At 37.4% G+C, this 19,592-nt stretch overlaps 2 protein-coding genes across 6 annotated transcripts in view; one reads left to right on the top strand and one right to left on the bottom strand.

Moving 5' to 3' along the window:
• Positions 1-2,522, top strand: part of LOC117176096 (E3 ubiquitin-protein ligase FANCL) — a 316,429-nt gene extending 313,907 nt beyond the window's left edge. Inside the window, exon 6 of the mRNA XM_033366130.1 lies at positions 2,265-2,522. Within this exon, the coding sequence (XP_033222021.1) occupies positions 2,265-2,354 (90 nt within the window). The 3' untranslated portion in view covers positions 2,355-2,522. The remainder of the gene's footprint in view (positions 1-2,264) is intronic.
• A 9,097-nt stretch (positions 2,523-11,619) lies between these two features.
• LOC117175984 (endoribonuclease Dicer) overlaps positions 11,620-19,592 on the bottom strand; it is a 357,463-nt gene continuing 349,490 nt past the window's right edge. For all 5 annotated transcript variants that reach the window (XM_033365884.1, XM_033365885.1, XM_033365883.1 and 2 more), the window contains 3 exons: positions 12,592-12,763; positions 12,050-12,125; positions 11,620-11,963 (listed from right to left, as the gene is read on the bottom strand). In XM_033365884.1, coding sequence (XP_033221775.1) covers positions 11,804-11,963; positions 12,050-12,125; positions 12,592-12,763 — 408 coding nt within the window. In that variant the 3' untranslated portion in view covers positions 11,620-11,803. The remainder of the gene's footprint in view (positions 11,964-12,049; positions 12,126-12,591; positions 12,764-19,592) is intronic.

The following is a 19,592-nucleotide window of genomic DNA, read 5'->3' as shown; positions in this document are numbered from 1 at the left end:
GGACGAGAAAGGTTATGCACATGAACAAAAGCATGCATCTTAAGTCTTCCGTTCCGCGACTGTACATCTCACGCCGTCAAGGGGGTCGCGGAATATTGAGTCAACTGAAGGCGAACTTTAGAAATAATATTTCGGGTTGAATTGTTTCATTAACAATGGTTATTTAGGGTTTCATGTTTCGACTTTTTCTTTAAATAGATGTTGAAATTCTTACTTCATTCTCATGATGTAGGGCTTCGTTTATTCCTTGAACAGTTCTCTAGAAATATCTTTGATGCGTTTTTATTAAACCAATTTTAATTCAGAAAAATATTTTGTATCAAATTAAAATTTTAGAAGACCTAAATACAAACTTGTAAACACAAATGTACCAAAAAGATTTGTAAAGAATTTCGCAAGAAGTAAACTAAACCCTACAATTATAGGATTAAATCAGTATTTCAACTTTTGATTTTTCGTTACGAAGAAGTTGCAATTGTTTTTTAATCCTTATGACGCAAGGCTTAGTTCAATCGTTGAAAATTTCTATAGACATCCCTTTAACACGTTTTTATTAAAGACATTTTATTTAAGAAAAACGTTTTTTATAAAATTATACTTTTTATAGGTCCTAAATACAAACTTGGGAATTCAAATGTACCAACAAGATTTGTAAAGAATCTTGCAACCAATAAAATGAGACCTAAAATATTGCGTTTAAATCATAATTTCAACTTTTACCTGAATTGAAAGAAAAATGCAAAACACTAAATAACTAATATTGAATAAACAATTTTCCGCTGAAATATTTTATTCTAAAGATCGACTTTAGATATATTTCAAAATTAGGTAAAATTAAGAATGGCTCTTCGACTTTATCAATCTTTTCAGACAATGCTCATTTTTTGAAACTTATAAAAAATGTATTGGAAACTTTACGGAGTTACCCGAACTTGAAATGTAATTGTAAATTACTTTTTTACATATGTGATTGTTTTTCAATAAATTGCTTATAAGTCGACTGATGCATTCAATATGGAATTAAGGATAAATTAATAAATTTATTTTATGTTAAAAAATAGGCATTGCCTGAAGCGGTTTATAATCCCATGTAATCATTCGTAATTATACACATGACCCCCCCCCCCCCATGATGATTACGTATAAGAATTTCAACTTTTATGTAAAGAAAAAGTCAGTTACCCGAACTTGAGATGTGACTATAAATTACTGCTATATCTTTGTTTACGTATCTACAGAACCTTCTCGTATTTTTCTTATATGCAGTTATACCTCGATTTTTCACGAATATTTAGGAATAAGCATTTGTGTGACTTTAGTCTAGCGAATGTTTCGGTGTTTAGGGGAATTTAGTCTAGAACTGTATATTACATCGAATTTAAGTTTCTCAAAAGTAAATGAATTCAAAATATAAAGAAATTCGGCCTTACGCAATAATTTGTATAACGGTTACTATATTTGCAGAGATTTCTGATTTAACTTTCGCGCCTACTCTTATTTGGTACCCGTACCCCAGGAAGAGTTGCAAGGGAAAATATAACACACGACACATGATAATTCGGAGAAATAGAAATTATGCCACGCGAAAGTTCGAGCAAAACTAATTATGACAAACAGAAATTTGTAAAAATAAAAATTAGGGTAAATCATTATTTAAATCAACGAAAACTACGTTAAATTAAAATTAGGACAAGTGAAAATTAGAGCAAATAGTGATTCGAAAACATTAAAGTTAGATTATGTTCAAATTAGAAGAAGTTAAAATTATGTTACGTGACATTTAGGATACATGATAGTTTCACTAAAAATGATGGTAGATAAGAATGATGACAACTGTCCATTCGTGCAAAAAAATAGGTTATGTAGTGATACAAAAAAATGAAAATTATGCCATATAAAAATTTGGAGAAACAGAAATTAGAATAAATGGATATTATGATAAATAAATGTTCTGACAAAGAGAAATTAGGTCATCTAAAAATTATGAAACGTAATATTTCCGACTAATCAAAATTCTGGTTAGTGACAAATCAGAGAAATAAAATTCAGAAAAATGACAATTCGGGTAAATGAAAAATATGGAAAGTGGGTATTAGTTAAATTGATTTACGGACAAATAAAACTGATGTCATGCAGTATCTGTACGGGCACAACTTCATACTAACAAGCTAGGCCCTTTCCATATGGCCCCGTTTTATTGTAATCAGAATTTGTTTGCATGTTGGTTTATTCTTCGTTAATTAATCTACAAAAATTTGTTTCAGTGGTTGGAGACTAATGGGAATCAGCCTGTATTCGATCAGATTCATGGAAAATGTCCGCACTGCAATGAAAACATATCATGTAAATTGTGAAGTTTACTCGCATTTAAAAATGCAACAAAAGTGTTATTTTATAAGAAAAGAAAATTTTCTCGCATTTATAAACAATATATTTACATGATTTGATGTAAATAATATTCCATTTATTGTGACGGAATATTTGATTTCCAGCACAAATAATAAATTCAATTAAATAATTCATTTAAGGTTTTACTAAATTATCTGATATAAGAAAATTAAATTAAATTTTTTCGCATTTATAAACAATATATTTACATTATATGATGTAACTAATCTGCTCTGTATTGTGGCGGGGTATTTGATTCCAGCACAAAAAATAAATAAATAAAATATTTTAAATAAAGTTTTATTAATGGAGTTTTGAGCAAGGATTCAACTTTATTTTGTTGTTGGCTTACAGCTTGTGTATTATCACAAGTTGTATAAGGAGCTTCTGGGCTTATGTCCCACATTTCCAAGCTTTTATCCTAAGATTTCGAGATAACGCACACTAGCACCTCTTGCAGGTTAACTTAAATTAGATACGAGAGACAGAGAGAATGAACCTCGAAAAAATAGGCACATCCTTATATTCAAGTCAGAACTTTTTATGCTACTTCGTGAATACTAATCAGAGCATCATGGTGTTCTTTGTGATGAATATTGTGGCTTTCCTTCTAAAATTACAAGAATGTTTCATGGTTTATTTGAAAGATTAGGAAGTCCAGTTTATCTGAAAAATAGAGAGAAAACTTGACCGAATATCACTTTTAAAAAAGGTGTTAAATGGCCAAATTTACAATTTCTGGTTATAAAAATTCTGTCTTACCTATAAGGATTAAAGGGATTTTTTATAGCATATTTGAAAGCCCACGAGGTTTTAATGCTAAAAAGGAAGAGGGACAGATATATGGGATATAACTTTTTAGGTGTTTTTCTTTCAAAAATTGATAAATTAACAACAGTACAGTTTTTTGTTATGCAAATACCGATACTGCTGAAAGATTAGAACGTTCTTATGGTGATAAACATAATTTAGATGGAAACGGGACGACGAACCGGCGAAACGCCCAAATTGAGTGGATGAATCAACTCAAGAATGACTTGCTAGCCTACTACGATGTTAGCATTATCCCTGCTAACGGAGGCGTATAGCGCGTATGCACTCTCTCTGGTGCCAGAAACTGCACCTCGAAAAATGGACATGTATTCGAAGCGCTTCCCCAATCGCTGCTTAAACAAGCTGCAGACGAAGATGAGGAAACAACATTAAGGCCAACTGTGGAAAGCAGACACCCTCTAAGAGATGATCACGATTTCAGAATAAGGAGAAATATAGACATGCAGGATCCACCGAAGCCTCAAGGTCTGGCTGAAATGGATGCTTTCCTTCGTGAAAATATCTCGGGCGAGTCCGACATCTGGACCATCAATTGTTCAGTTTATGGTGCCGCGAGAACTTTCCCAGATTCAATTTGAAGGCTAAAAACGAAGATAGATCAAAAGACTAAATACGCTTGCATCTACTGAACAAAAACATCAGTGTGTGATAGATTAAATAACATCTGGTAGAACGTTCACGGAACGAGTTCGAAAGTTAACCCAAGAATTGAGGAACTACAACCACACACTGAACAAGTCAAAGCTGCTGACAATCAAGCAGCCTACTGTCGACAAAATGCGGGTTTTATCGGATACAAAGAGGAGAAGGCAGAAGAGGTAGAAGTGGGTTAGGCATAATACACAATTTCTCCCTAAAATATCGCGCCTCTTCAGTGAGTTCCCTGTTTCTGTCAAAAATCCATTCCAAGTCCAACAAGGTACAGAACTTTTGAGGAGAGAGATATATATATAAATACAAAAGTCCGAAAACACTGGTATTGAAAGAAGATACTGATCATATCATTCGCTCCAAGGAGGCTGGCGACAACCTCACAAACATCTGAGGAGGAACATTCATAAATCACTCCCAAAAGGTGAAAAAAGCACTTACGGGGCACGAACATCTTTTTCGCTGCAGGACTAGATGGTGTCAACACCATGTAGTGGAAAAAGTTTACTTCTACTGACCAACATCTGTCATCTATATTCACCTAATATTTAAAGTCGGAAACGCCCATTCCACAGTGGCTGATGTTAGGACGCACCATACTCCTATCGGAAAAAGGCACCTTCTCCAACCCAGAAAATTATATACTATTACCTTTTTTAAGACGCCATATAAGATCTTTACAGGTCTCCTAATGAACAAGATTGTTAGAAGAATTGAGCCTGTGTGTACAGAGACGTACGAAGAACGTGATTCGAAAAAAGGTGTAGTAGGCTGCCAAGAGAACCTGCTAATATACAGGTGCTTCCGCAAAGACGCAGCAGCCCATCAGCACGTTTTGTCAATCGCCCAGCTTGACTATCGGTAAGCTTTCCATTCAACCTGACAGACATATAATCCGTCTGTTGAAAAGCTGTGGAAAAAGGATTGGACCAATATGGGCGTGCCTCAAAGCCGCAGTCAAGAAAAAAAATCAGTGAAGGAGTCTCTCCAAAGCATTTGAACAAAGTGTCTACGGCTAAGTTGCTTGAGGTCCTGGTACATATACATGTACATATACCTGGTACATACATATGCACAAGAGCATGCATATCAATTTGCCCGTTTCGCCATTATACATCTCACGTCGTCAAGGTGGACATCTTATATCGTTATAAATGGCAGAGATCATGTCCTAAAACTAGTCAAGAAACACGAGATGATTAGCGAAGGAGCCTTCCTTTATAAAGCCGATGATCGGGTAACCGAGACCCTTGGCCTGAATGCAGTTTTCCGCGATAGGTGCAGAACGTGTCATACACATGCTGAGTACGTAAAACAGATATTATTCGGGTGTCCCACTCACGCGGGAACGACTTATCTCCAGAGACATAGCGCGGGTCAGAGACCTTTTCCCACAAAAAATCAACCCCTATGGAAAATCAAGGCCGTATGGGAAATAACCCCCTCATCAACATCCAACACCCTGCGGGACACCCACTCCTTGAAAGAAATTACGACCCTCTGGGCATCCCTCCCCATGTAAAATCTACACGCTGCCGCCGATCTCTGTACTAGGAGTGAAACGAAACGAGTTATCCCCGCCCTGGATAGATTTTCCAGTGCATGAACTTTCCCCTGAGCGCCCCACTCCCCTTGAAGGAATTTAAGCGCTGTTGTTTTGTTATGTAATCTACGGAGGGTTGCTGACTGTGAGATATTTTGAGGGACATCTGCGACACGCGGAACTTCAGAGGGCATCACAGGACCCTATGCTACTTTTGGTTGACCAACATATTAAATATGGAGAATTGAATCAACTAATTGGGTAGCTAGCACCCATAGTAGCCAGCATTGAGTTCCGCTACGTCACACTTTCCGCCGTCGCGCTTATTTCACCAAACAGCGCCCGAGTCATGAGGAGAAGAAGGCTACAAAATGAACGAGTCGTGATCACGCTGAGAATCGTCCTCTTGACCGTTGGGATGCTAGAGGAGATCAAACGCGCTAAAATTAGTGTCGTTTTATTTTGTAAATTTTTCGAGATCGCCGCCATGTGGAATTTTGAATTGTATTTACGGTCAATCATTTGTGTATTCAGACACAGCCGGGGAACAACCGACACGTCGCCAATCAAGCGAAGTTTTTGCTGCTTTTCTTGTGTTTATTGGGCTGGGGCGTTTCTTTTGAGAAAGTCGTATTGGCACGTGGTAGAGTCACGGTTTCATGGCTGATTCTATTTATAGAGTCCGATTGACTTTCTTTTTTTTTTTTTTGCTATTATACTTCTGATTAACTTTTTGTTTTTTTGTGATTAAGCTTTTGATTGACTTTCTATTTTGTGTCTAAACCTTTGAATCACTTTGACTATTTCTGTCTCTCCATTTTTATGTATGTGCTTTTATTGATGATTTGTGCTTCTTTATTTTTCTGATTGTGTATTTATTGATGATTTGTGTATCTATTGATGATATCTATTCTCTATTTTTTATGGTTATGTGACTTATTTCCTTTATATAATTCCTATTTCCGAGGTAGCCCTCCTAATAATTCATTGAGTAAAGTAATACCCTTATTGATTATCTCTTATATCTTCCCTTTTTCATTAATTACGACTTGAGACCATCCGCTCTATTTTCATATTTAAAATTAAATCATAAAGCTACGGGCGAATATTTATATTGAGACGCCCGTGACTCAAAAGTGGACCACCAGGTAGAGCTAAGGGATAATTCACGTAATCATTCGAACGTAAGATCGATTTTGCACGCTACCAGTCAAAAAGTGGAGAAAGCGTGGAACCAATGCACTTTATATATTGATCCCGGCAACGGTACCAGGTCTTCTTCTTCCAAGAGCTTTACCGAGGAGTGACATGCTTGGTTGCTGCTCCGTTCAAGGAAAACTGTCAATGAACACAGTTTCTAACTGTGAATTGGCGTTCTACTAAAGTGATTCAACGAGAGCTACTCGTATGTGATTCTCCTTTTTGCCTTTAAAAAATTATCATCATTCATTTTGGAATTTGAATGAATAACGTGAGTTCGTTGGGATTTTCAAAAAAAAAGTGTTTTATGTTTGTAACGATACTGCACTCGATTCAACAATGGAGATCTTGTTATGCATTATCACACTCTAAATGTTGAATCAACGAAGTATGAATTACTTTACTTCCTTTAAAATCATAATGGAGTAGATTATTTGAAATTTAAATCTAAAACTGTAGCGAAACTCGTAGCGGCTTTGCACTTAATTTAAATGTTAAGATCTCGTTGTGCGAGCAAAGTTTAGGATAATCAATAACAAAACTAAAAATATGGAGGAGAATCAGTAAATTCGTGGATACACCTATTCTTTTGTTAACCCCTTTGTTAATTACGACCAAACCTGATGATTATGACCCCAATTTAAATTGACTCTACCCTTTTGGTTACACCTTTTCGATTTCAATTGTAACCATTCTGATAACGATGATCCGATTATAGATTGTAATTACCTTATTCTTCAATTATGATTATTATTGATTTTTTAATTGAGAATTTATGACCATCCCATCAATTATGACCAAATTACGGATTTCGAATAGCCGATTTGGTTCCTCTCTTAATTACCCCTGTTCGGATTACATTTTATTCTGAATATTCATGAATATACATTGCCCCCTTTTGTCTTCGAATATTATTATACCTCTATGGTTATAATTATGATATTGGGTAACCTTGAAAGTTATTAGATATGTACTTAAAGGGTAAATCAGGACTTTTATGTACATAATTTGATTTTAGAACATTTTCGTGAAGAATCCCAACGGAAGAGTTCTAAAATACTACTCAGGTTAGGCTACAGAATCCTCCAAGTTGACAAATTATAATTTTCCAACTTGGAGGATGTAACTTTTCTGAATAAGATTTTGTGTCTTGAAAGTATAGTGCGTGTAACTGGGATCACTGATTTTAATCATTTTTTTTTGCGAAGAGGGCCTAATATGAGATTATAAAAGTTGAAACCGTTTTCCCAGATAAAAAGCGGTCTACGAAAAAAAAGATTGAAAAGAAATCCGCGACGAATGAAACAAAAGTTTTGCATCAATAATTTGATGTTTGTAGTACGTGATGAATTATTCTTAAGCAACAAACTTGATTATTTTGCATTGTTTCTACATTTTTAGCGCGAAAAATTAATTTCAATATATTATATGTTTGAAAAATAAATTCAAATCATCTAAAAAAATGTAAAAGCGTGCGCAGTTCCTTCACCCCCCACCACGGTCACTATGCGAGCCATATGGTCATTCCCGCGAGAGGAGCTGACGTATTAATAAAAAAGTGGCCTGACGAGCGGGAAGGTTGAATTGAGTATTTTAATACGACTTCATGGAAATGCAGATAACTTTTTTCGAGAAAATATTCAAAACGTCAAAGTAACTCTTAAATGTCACAATAGTAAAATTCTTCAAGTGTAGAATATATTTTCTCAGTCATATTCCAATCTTTTGTCGACTGATGACCTTTCAGTGTCCCGAAATAAAATCAACGGTCCGAAATTTGAGATGAAGGTACCCAATCTGAGAGACTAACCTCAAATTTTGGATAGTTTATTTCGTGACACTAAAAGATCTCTAATCGACAAAAGAATGGAGCATGACTAAGAAAATAATTCTATACTTGAGAAATATTACTATTCAGGCCTTTATAAATTACCGTTGCGTTTAGAAATTTTCCTCCAAAAAGTCGCGTACAGTTGCAGTGCAGAGCCATGCAGGTACCAAAGATCATGAAACGTTCCCGGCGGTTAAGATTTCTACCTATCGTAGCATGATACATTTGAAAATTCAGACCTTTATAACTTACTTGTAATTTTAGATTATTTTATCCAAAAAAGTTGTCTGCATTTCTAACTTAAAGACATTATACGTATATGAACAGTTTTCAACTACTGTACACTTGCAGCCATTCGTCCACAAACGTGAGGTCATGCTGCAATACTCAATATGCCGCGAAATATTCAAAATAGACCCGCGCTTTTTGGCACATGTGCAGTTGGAAAATTTGCTTACAATGGGCGTATCGACACAAGGCCGAGGCAGCCAATAAACGTTGCTGGACACAAATATCCTGACGATTCGCGGTGGTAGTGGGGGCCCACCCAGAGGGGGACATTCTCGAGCGTACACATTTTACGGCTGGGGACATAGGTGGAAGTTTACTGCATATATAATATTTGGAAAATATTCTCATCGATATCCACTTTAACATTAACAGTCACCTCTTTACTGTTTGATGTTCGAGCTTTATCGATCCTCTCTATTTCTTTAAATATTTGTACTTGCCTAAGTGTATACATTTGGCTCGCACAGTTCACTACAACGGTTTGCGACGCCAGATGATGCTGTACTGATCGCTCCTTTTTCTTTACAAGTTCCACTGCTCCCGGCTATGACTTGAGCTTAGAAGAAGAGAACGTGATTCCCCTGGAAATCGCCCACTCCATCTTCAGACGAGATCGCCAGTGTAGGTCAATAACGTAAGTCTCCAAAAATCGAAGACCAAGGCTGCTCAAAAAGAATTTCAAAAACCAAAACTGCTGCCAGGGACACTAGTAAAAAAACAACCCTATCCCGAGGACTGCAGGACCTTCACGTTACCAGCTCGCAAGGAACCACAGTTAAACGTCTTCTTACAGACAAATGAGAGGATGCATACTTTTAAACCGGCATTAGGTGGACCCTTTTAGTCTTAGAAGGCCCCGACCGGCCCCCGCGACATTCTCCGGAGAGAAAGAGAAAGATGAGAGGCCCTTCTACATCTGGACGATTTTCGAAAGAGCTAGGCTCCAATCATTAAGGAAATCGAGAGGTCCCCTTTTCCACTGCGAACATCTCCAGGGAAGCCGCAGAGGTTCCATCTCGCCCGAGTACCTATCGAACCTCGTGCAACTGTCGTCAAATTATTTATAATAAATCTTTTGTGTCAAAAATAATGTTTCAGTTTTAAAATATATTGAACAAGTATTTAATATTATTTATATAATATTTATAATAATTATAAATATTCAATTAAATTATTTGAAAAATGTGCGAGGACGCGAACGCATGGCGGCAGACTCTCTAGCCTAGAACCTATACCATTAGTCCGTCGCGACTGGCTCGATCACTCCTTAATTCAACCGACAGCCATTCCACGCAGATTTCTTTTAACCATTTTTTTGGGCCTCTTTCTATCTGGGAAAACGGTTTCTGCTTTTTTATCTCATATTAGGCCCTCTTCCATCGTAAAATGATAAAAATCCGTGACCGCAGTTACACGCACTCTCCCTGTTAGCGTAGAATTGTCATAGTAGATACTACCAGGAAGATTTATGTTATAGAAAATTAATTAACCCACTGTCAATTCTTACATTGAAAACTAGTGTCATCATATTTGGATTTAGGTATTACTTTTCTTTTACCATTGCTAACCCCCAGATTCAGCCAGATTTCTTGGGCTGTGTTGGCAATATTTAGTCCGGTAAACTCAGTCTTCCTTGGAATTGTGAGAGTTGCGCAGAATCGTTATAATAGATACTACCAGGGAGATTCATGTTATGCAAAAATAATAAACCTTCTGTCAATTATTAAATTGAAAACTAGAGTATCGTCATTTTTGGATTTAGGTATTTCTTTTCTTTTATCATCGCCAACCCCCAAATTTATCCAGATTTATGGGGCTGAGGCGGCAATATTTTATCCGATAAACTGAGTCTTACTTTTATGTGAATTTTGGGTTAAGTTTCGAGTATTTTACGGACGTTGAGCTGTTGAAGAATTTTTCGTATTGAGTTTTGAGATTTTTTTATTTTTTGAGTGCCTACGGAAAGTAGACGCATTGTCGAAGGTATGTGTTATTCAATGAAATACAACACCCGTGGAAAATAACCCCTTCATTAATATCGAGCACCTTGCGGAAAACCCACCCCTTGGACGAAATCAAGATTCTGTAGGAATCCCTCTTCTTGTGAACCTTAACACCCCCTTCCATCTCTCGACCAGAAGGATATCGCCACCTTGGATATATTTTCCAGATGTATTGGAAATAAGTCTTGTACTTTCATTTTTAAATTATTTTTCTGTTCATTCTGTAAATTAGTTTCTCTCTCTTATTTAGTTTAAATAATCTTTTGAATCAGTGTCGACTCACAGTCTGGCCCTAAGATGCCTATTCATTCATGCAATTTGTTTATAGCAATACAATTATTGCTTATACAATTTATTTTTATTATATTTGTGATTGAATATCGACTATTATTGATTTCTGTCGTTCTTTACTTCTTGGAAAGAACATTATAGTACAGTATAGAACGAGTGGGATATTGTTGTTGTTTTTCATTACGAATGCAAGTAATATGCATTGTTCGTATTTAATCCGCACAACGGAAGCGAGTGCGGGATATGATGTCGGTAGCGGGGGGTTCGGGGGGCAGAGCCTTCCCCCAAGGGAAAACACTTCTATCACAAAGATAATTTATTCCTTGATTCGTTCGGCATTAACATTGGAGAAAAGGATGATAAATAAATTTCGAAAATTCCCAGACGGGGACCGTGCAGTCATTGTAGAACGAATGCTTTTCGCACGAGGTGTGCAATATGCCACAATGCACACAGAAAACCGCTGTGAAAAATTTTCAAATAAATTACAAGTAATCCTCATAGTTTAAAATCGCAAACGTTAATTGTCCTTATATGGTTGGATTCCATAAAAAATATTATTGTTAATAATTTGTTACAAAATAAAAATTCCTTTATTATCATTCTTACTTTGCTCATAAAACACAAGATTTGTATGTAATCAAACAGAAAACTCTAATCAAAAGAAGCTCTGGTTATACTGAGTTCCTCACTTTTTAAAATTTATCGCATTTTTTATTTTGACAAAATATAAATATTCAGAGCTTAATTAAAAAGCCTACATCTGATTTGTTATTTGCTACAACGGAAACATTTCAAGGCCTGCTTTGCTGCTGCGGACTTCGCCTGTTTTTTATTCGCACCGAAGCCATGGAATAGTCTTTGTTTCCCATGGATAGTTACCTCTAGAGGAACCATAACTTGTCCAGTGCTTTCTATTTGTTTCGCTTTTCTGTAAAAAAAATTGGAAAGCTTAATGTTTATAATACAAGCCATAAGCTTTGCAATGATAGGTTTAAAAATTAAAGGACGGCTTACAAAAATATAGGCCGAGCCCCTTGTGTCTCATATATCACGCGTACTGGTTGCTTTGGTACGGTGGCACAAAATAGTTCTAAAAAACAAAAAATTCAGTAAATTAGGAATAGTGCTTTAATATTTAAAAAGCGATTAATTAAAAAAAAATCAAACTTTTTTAAGATTGACCTTATGTAAATATACATAGAGCAGGGTGGAGCAATTTTCATTTTTGTTTGAAAATGTAAATACCATGATAAAATTAGCAGCAAATCGTTTGATACCTCCCATTGGAAAAAATAATTTGCAAGTTTTCAATCCATCCTAAATAATAATGGAAGTATATAGGAATAATTTTGGACGGTATTTGAATTTAAAAATATCATAACAGAAAATCGAAATTATAGTTAATTTCTTTGTTAAAAAAATAATTAAGATAAATGGAAAATTCGAAACTGTTCGATAACGTTAAAGTTTTTGAGCTATATATTCTAGATAAGCAGTCATGAAATCCGGGGTATCAATAATTCCAAATGGACCACCCTCTTGTTTATAAAAATTACCAAATTCTATGTGCATTAAAGAATACACAATTTGCCAAACTTTCAACAAATCTTTTCCCGAGTCGATATATATGGCTCCAATGAAAGATTCAAATATGTCGCCCAATACTTTAGGAACATCGACATGTTCAGCCAAATTGCACTCATCTTCTTCGAGAAGGATCCATAGAAGCTGAAAAAAAGAAAACCATATGAATGAAAAGGCTGACTAAAAATGGAAAACAACTTGTATATCACAACGAAAAAAAATCTAATCGAATTAAAAGTACGCACTTTCGTGGTGGTTACAAAGTATACAATATTGATTCAAATGAATATGCTATCGAGTTCACAGCATCACTGTTAAAGACAAAAAAATTATTGTAATCACTTTGAAATGATCGAAAAAGTGCGTACTTTTGCTTCAATAACATTTTTTTAGTTATTACATATAAAGAAATGGAAAAATTATCTGGCCTGAACCGTTTCCTTGTATCTCTTTTCGAGGATTTCACTAAAATGGTCATCGAGGTCAAACAGTACAATGATAATTATCTGCAATACCAGGGGTACCGAGACGAGAGGTCCTTTTAAGCCCGACTAAAATGCGTACGAATATATTATATAAAAAGAGTAGTAAATACGATTCACAAAACTACAGGGGCATTGTCCACGTAAGCAGCCTCGTTAAAATGTCCAAACAGAATCTATTTTCAAAGTTGGACAAGCGGTTTAAATGTTTCCCTAGGCAAAGCGCAAGGTTTTTCCATTTTTTGCTTATCTTAAAATAGTATGTTATACAACTAGGGATGGAAGCAGGCGTTTTTTGTCGAGGGTGATGTTTATAGAACGAGCCTGTAGACGAGTAAAGCGATACGAGTAAAGCGTAGAATGGGTCCAGGGCTGTTGATTCGGTCAACAGAAAAATATTATTATAAATTGAAGATGGTAAAACACTTATTCAAGTTGTTCTTACGTCGGTGTCAGGCGAATCAGAGGTTCTCATAATTATCTATCAATGTTACGATGTGGCTTTGATGAAAAATAACGAAACTCATGATTAGGTTAAGCCACGGTCTGCTGTCAATTCTATTTTGATTTCATAGATTTATTTTTTAAGGTTTCGATACCAGCCGCATTTTTGGATTAGAGGTAATTGACTAGAGGTTTCGAAGACCATGCGTTGGAAGTGTTCAGTCCTTTCATTGAAGGCTCCGACCTCCGGGTGTTCCTTGTAGATTTTTATATTTTCCAACGGCTGTCTGGTTGATGAATTGTAGCATTCTGGAATAATCTGCGGGTTCCACAGGATGACCAGGTCCGTGTCGAGAGTCAATACGATAGCCCGGTTTTGATTCAGGGCGATGGGAATCAGGGTCTTCTGGGAGAGTGACTTTCGCGCCTGAACTCTCCTCCATCGTCGAAGGGCCGACCTCAGGCTGATCTTCGTGCATGGCGGTGGCTTGAAACAGCCAAGTGGTGACGGCGAGATAGCTGGTTGTGCTGCCTCATGCTTGATATATGTGGCGGTCACCACCACCTTCAGGTGGTTGATCCCCAGTTCGGTTATCGACTCCGTCCAATCATTGACCGTAGTAACTGTCGAAAGGACAGTGACAAGGACGACTTCGTTGAGGGATGGATCAAATTTAGAGGAGGAGACGTGAACCAGTGAAGACAACAAAAATAAATTCCTTCGCTCAACAAGATTGCTCTGAAAAGAACAGATTGGTTTCGCAAATGTGAAGTTAAGAAAAGAGCAATTATTATAGACGCTGTTTATTCTTTCCTTCCCCAAGCTAACTTGGAGAGAGGAAACGTTGCTTCTTCGACACTGGCCGAGAGCGTACTGATTTCCGGTGCCCAGAGGGTGCTCTTTTATGAAAAGTGCCCACTCAGCTGGCCGCGCCGACTCTCCCACTCCACGTGAGCTTCGAATAGAGGGGAGTTTCGATCTCCAATATCTGGTAAAGGACTAATTGCGTACGGACATCTCTCCTGATTGATGCGTTGCTCACCCAAGGCACCAGATTGGTAGTAATTTATGAAATTGCTAGACAGTTCTCCCTTCTCCTAGTCTAACATTACATCATGGTTAATATTGAAATATTATCTATGATACCTATCATCATCATAATCCTTCATACTATTGATATTATACTTACATCGTACCTACATTATATTCGAACTGATAATTGCTATGATGGCACATTCGCGTTTGATGGGACGAGCGCGGCATAATTGCTTATTGCGCATGCGCGAGTCATGGGGCGCGCGCGAAATGCATGCCATTGATGGTGCACGTTCGAATTAACTGCTTTGATGGCTAATGAGCGATCGATGGGGCGAGCGACATAATTGCCATTGATGGCTTATGCGCGAGTGATGAGGCGCGCGTGACAGGTGTTCCATTGATGGTTGCATTCCCGACAGACCGATAAGAGCGGAATAATAAAATGATTATGTGTAGAGTTAAGTGATAAAAAGCAAGGGTATTCGAGGTGAGAGTTCACATTTCGGATCTTTGGAACTAATACCTGAGAGAGTCACAACTAATAATTCCCGGACTCAGAATTCTCAGTTCTCCCTTTTAATACATATAAGGTGTATATCAGTTTATGTGACAAAAAAAGTTCTCCTGTTGTAACATATGGATTAAGAGTCAATAGTACGTTGAAGGACAACATTAAGTACAATTATTAACACATTTTAAAATCATACTTATTCACGAATTGTTCAGTAAACATGAGTATATTTAAGTCCCTTTTCAATGAATTTCTTACCTAAAAATTTTTGTTTTAAATGTTTTTATAACGTTTATAATGTGTTATAAACAATAGTTCGCGACTTTTATTTTCGCTGTGCACATAACCAACACAAAACATCGGCACAGAAAAAAATATTTGAGAATCACTGACACGTAAGCTGTCATTGGTCGAAAATCCGACCCCTTTGAATTCATATTTCAGCATTAAATTAAAAACAGTAAACAATATGTAACAAATATTTTATGGGCGTTTGTACAATTAGAATTTTACATACTGTAAGATCTATTTATTGGAAAACTGATATCTTGTTTTAGAAATAACCTTTTTAGAATCGGTTAAACAAAATGAAAATATGGTAAAATATTAATAAATTAAATTTTAATAGACTGCGTTAAATTTTTCTGAATTATTTCGAGAACATTATAAAGCTTAGAAAAGAAATGGCTTAATATCTTCAAGAGTTATTGCACTTTTGTTACAATTAGAGGGCCCATCGCCAGCTGTTGTTTTCAAAAAGTAAAAAATGGCCGCTGTTTATGAATATCGTGATCCAAAAACGAGGTAGGTTTTTTTAAAAAAAATATGTGAAAAATGTCATTATTTGTACGAGAAATTTCTTGTAAATCTTTTGCAGGAAATATGAGGAAATATAAAATCGGAGAATTCTCCACTTCAATTTGAAGAATCATTTAATGTGGCCGGTTCTGTTTGGTCGATGTGCTACGTAAATACGTGTGACAACACAAAATTCTAAATGGAGTCCGCATAATCCACATATATGTCTTTTGATATCAATACATTTAAGATTGAAGAATGTTTTCAATATCGATTGTTTGATTTGAGTGTCCACTTTCGAATGAAAACTGAGTACTCAACCTGCACAACTTCTCAGTTTTGGATAATGAATTTTAATGCCCTTTTGGCTTCCTATCTTTGCGACCTAAGAATTTCAACAGTAAAATTTTCAAAAATTGAATACCGCAAGAAAATAATATCGAAAGTGACCTCATGCATTCAATTAATTCACATATTTATTGAAATATCAAAAGACTTGTTTCCGAGAAACAAGCGAATATAGGTTCCCACCAGTGGTTTCATTTTAGTACCACTCGAGACTATTTTTTCTCTTTATTATTTTAATACCTGCTATTAGACCTAAGATAATACTTTTTAAAAGTGTTTCTATATGTCTACACTGTTAGAAACTGCAATAGCGATATCACTATAAATACAACAAATATTTTTGTTTTTGTTAAAGTTTTTAATGTATCGTTTTACGATATGCTGCATAAATCGCCTCTGTTAGGAGATGGGTAAGTCAAAGGTTGGATGATCTTCTTTAAGAATAACTTAAATTTCATTCAATAGCTTCTGTTCATCTATTTCTTCTAAAGATTCTACCAATTGCCGATTTACCCCTTTTAAATAGATTCTATAGGCGGAACACATTTGAAGAACATGTCCTCGGCGAGTAAGAAGTCTTCTGATAGCCACTATCCAGGAATCCGCAGTTAATGAATGCGCAATTTCTAAATGAATTTCCCGACTAGCCAGGCAGGTAAATAGAATTCCATATCGCTTATCTAATCTTTAGCCCATTTTACTTGAAATGATCCAAAGTAATCAACTCCGCAGACAGTGACTGGTTTTTCGTAAATTAATAATCTCTCATTTGCTAAGTTTCCCATAACATGTACTATTGATCTTTCTTTTTAAAAATTATAAAATCCTTTGAGATTTTCTTTTAAAAACTTCTAGTTATCATGGCCCTTACATATGGATTGTTTCCATATAGGTTTTCCAAATCTGCAAAAAAATACTGAAATTCGGAATTTTTTCTAAAATTCTCTATGGCTTAAGGGTGTGGAGCATAAGGGTCAAACGGACTAGTATGCATTATTGTAGTATGATGGAAGGTTGAAAGAGCCTAGCTAACACGGGCTTTCTGGATCTCTGGATCGAGGTCCCTCCCGGACCAAGAGAAGACCTCCGCTGGTATGATGGCCTGCGAATGGGTATTCATTGTGTGTATCGCTCAATGCGACCTCCCCCCCCCCCCCTAAGCCATGGGTGTAGAGTGATCGTGCCCATGGTACTTTGGCTCTGCAGGGGCGGACCTTTTATTTCCTTATCCATTCGTGGGAATCAAAATGGATCACGCAAAATTAAAATCAAAAGAAGATAGTGAGGTGGTGGAGGGGGAAAGAGGATGTGTCATAACGGGTCTAACATAACCCTTTCCTCCCAATTTGTCTCTCTAGCAGGCCAAATTCAGGAGGCGGCTGTGCCCCAAGCTTTTCCGGGAGCTGAGTGATTGACGGACCCTATGATTTAGGCTATGGAAACGGAAGCTGCCACTGAGTCCCCCCAAAAGAAGAAACGCATCAACAGTTCCCTGAAAAGGCTTCGGAACCTTGAACATCGGCAACCACAACGCCAATAACCAGTACTTAGACTCAAAAGCGAGGAAGGGGCTCAGATGCACCCCACTGGGAGGGGGTGTGTGGATCTAAGTCTGTGAAGAGGCACAAGGGAGCCAAGCAGCCGACGAACAGGGAGTCGTCGGGGGCTGGATTGATAGCTGCTCAGAGGGCTGCCCCCTGACGATGGTGGTGGCAGATACGAGCTAATCGGAATCGATGCTAACTACAGAGCAGTTTGAGCTTTTCAGGAAGGCTACCTGGATGGTGCTGGAAAGAGTATCCCCAGATCAATTGCCATGAATCAGGACCTCAGTCTGTAGGGGAGGGGTCTTCGTATTTGTGGCAGTCGACCCAGCGGCTAAAGCTTGGCTACACAAGGCTATGGTCACAACAAGACCTTGAGAAGGTGCATCTCTTAAGGTGGGTGGAGTTGAGTTGCTCCAAAAGATGGTGAGGGCTACGGCGTGGTTTCCGGGTGAACTGGGAGACCCGTCGGTGGTCCTCTAGCGGTTGGAACGATTCAACCCCTCACTTAAAACAGCGTCCTGGCAAATCGCCAGGCACGATAGGCCGCGGGAAGAGGACACAACGGGAGGAAGAATCAAACATCTCTCAGACGAGTGGTCAGTCAAGGGCAGGAGGAGCTTGTCGGTGTACAGGAAGATCGGGAGCAGACTTAAATGACTTCTCCCGGTCTACTAATTACCCAAATTGATTTGCATCACAGCAAAGGCGCCTCTGCAGTTCTTCAGAGGGACATGGATGTGAAGCACAAAGGTATCTCGCTAATCCACGAACCCTGGATAGTTCGCGATACCATTAGGGGTTTAGGGCAGGGGACTGGTTTTTGTAATAGGGACCCCACTGCTCGAGCTATGTTCTAGAGATTTGATGGTGATAGTCATGGATCATAAAGGAGTAAGTAGGCTATTCATGGGATCGGCTTACTTGACATATGACAGCGATAACAATCCAACAGTGGAGGTACGTACACTGGTGGAAGACTACTTCCTTTTCTTCTGGTGTGCGATGCTAACTCCCACCATACTTTGTGGGGAAGCACGGACGTTAACCCAAGAGGTCACGATCTAGTGGAATACCTAATCACTATTGATTTCGATATTCTTAACACGGGGAATACCCCAAACTTTCATAACTCAGTTTGGGAGAAAGTCATTGACATCACTCTATGTATCGGTAGATTTAGTCCGGAAGGATGGGGAGTTACACTGGTGGCATGGGAAACTCGAAGAGCTTCTCAGGAAAATCAGAGAGAGGTTTTGACGTGCCAGTACTAGCAAATGGAGGAACTATGGACCTCATTTACGACAACGAGGAATGAATATAGCACTGCAATACGTAAGGCAAAGCATAAAAGCTGGACTAACTTTTGCACAGATACCGAGAAAGAAGCAGAGACGGCTAGACTGAATGAGCTGCTTTCTCGAAATCTGCATGCTAGTGTGACATTGAGTTACTAGGCAGTCTGATAAGTACCTGAAAATTCTAAGAGATGGCATTAGTATTCACTAATGTGAACCATTTTCGTCGAGCTTGATCCTTCAAATGACGCCTGTCAAAACTTGAGTCATTTATGTTGACGCATTTACAAGTTACAGCACTGAGAAGCGACTAACCTCCGAGTTTTTTTAATTTGGAAAAATCTAAGTTTCCAGTTTTGATCAAACACTACTATCTTCGCAAGAAAACGATATCTGAGACCAAGGCTAAGCTGGATAAGTATTACCTGGACTCTGCACCGTCGATTGGAACGATTCATAAGTGGTTTACCGAGTTTCGTTGTGGCCGTACGAGCACAGTTGATGCTGAA

Source organism: Belonocnema kinseyi, chromosome 7 (genome assembly GCF_010883055.1).
Source record: "Belonocnema kinseyi isolate 2016_QV_RU_SX_M_011 chromosome 7, B_treatae_v1, whole genome shotgun sequence".
In the NCBI taxonomy this organism is placed as follows: Eukaryota; Metazoa; Arthropoda; class Insecta; order Hymenoptera; family Cynipidae; genus Belonocnema; species Belonocnema kinseyi.
This window is presented reverse-complemented; position numbering and strand designations above follow the sequence as displayed.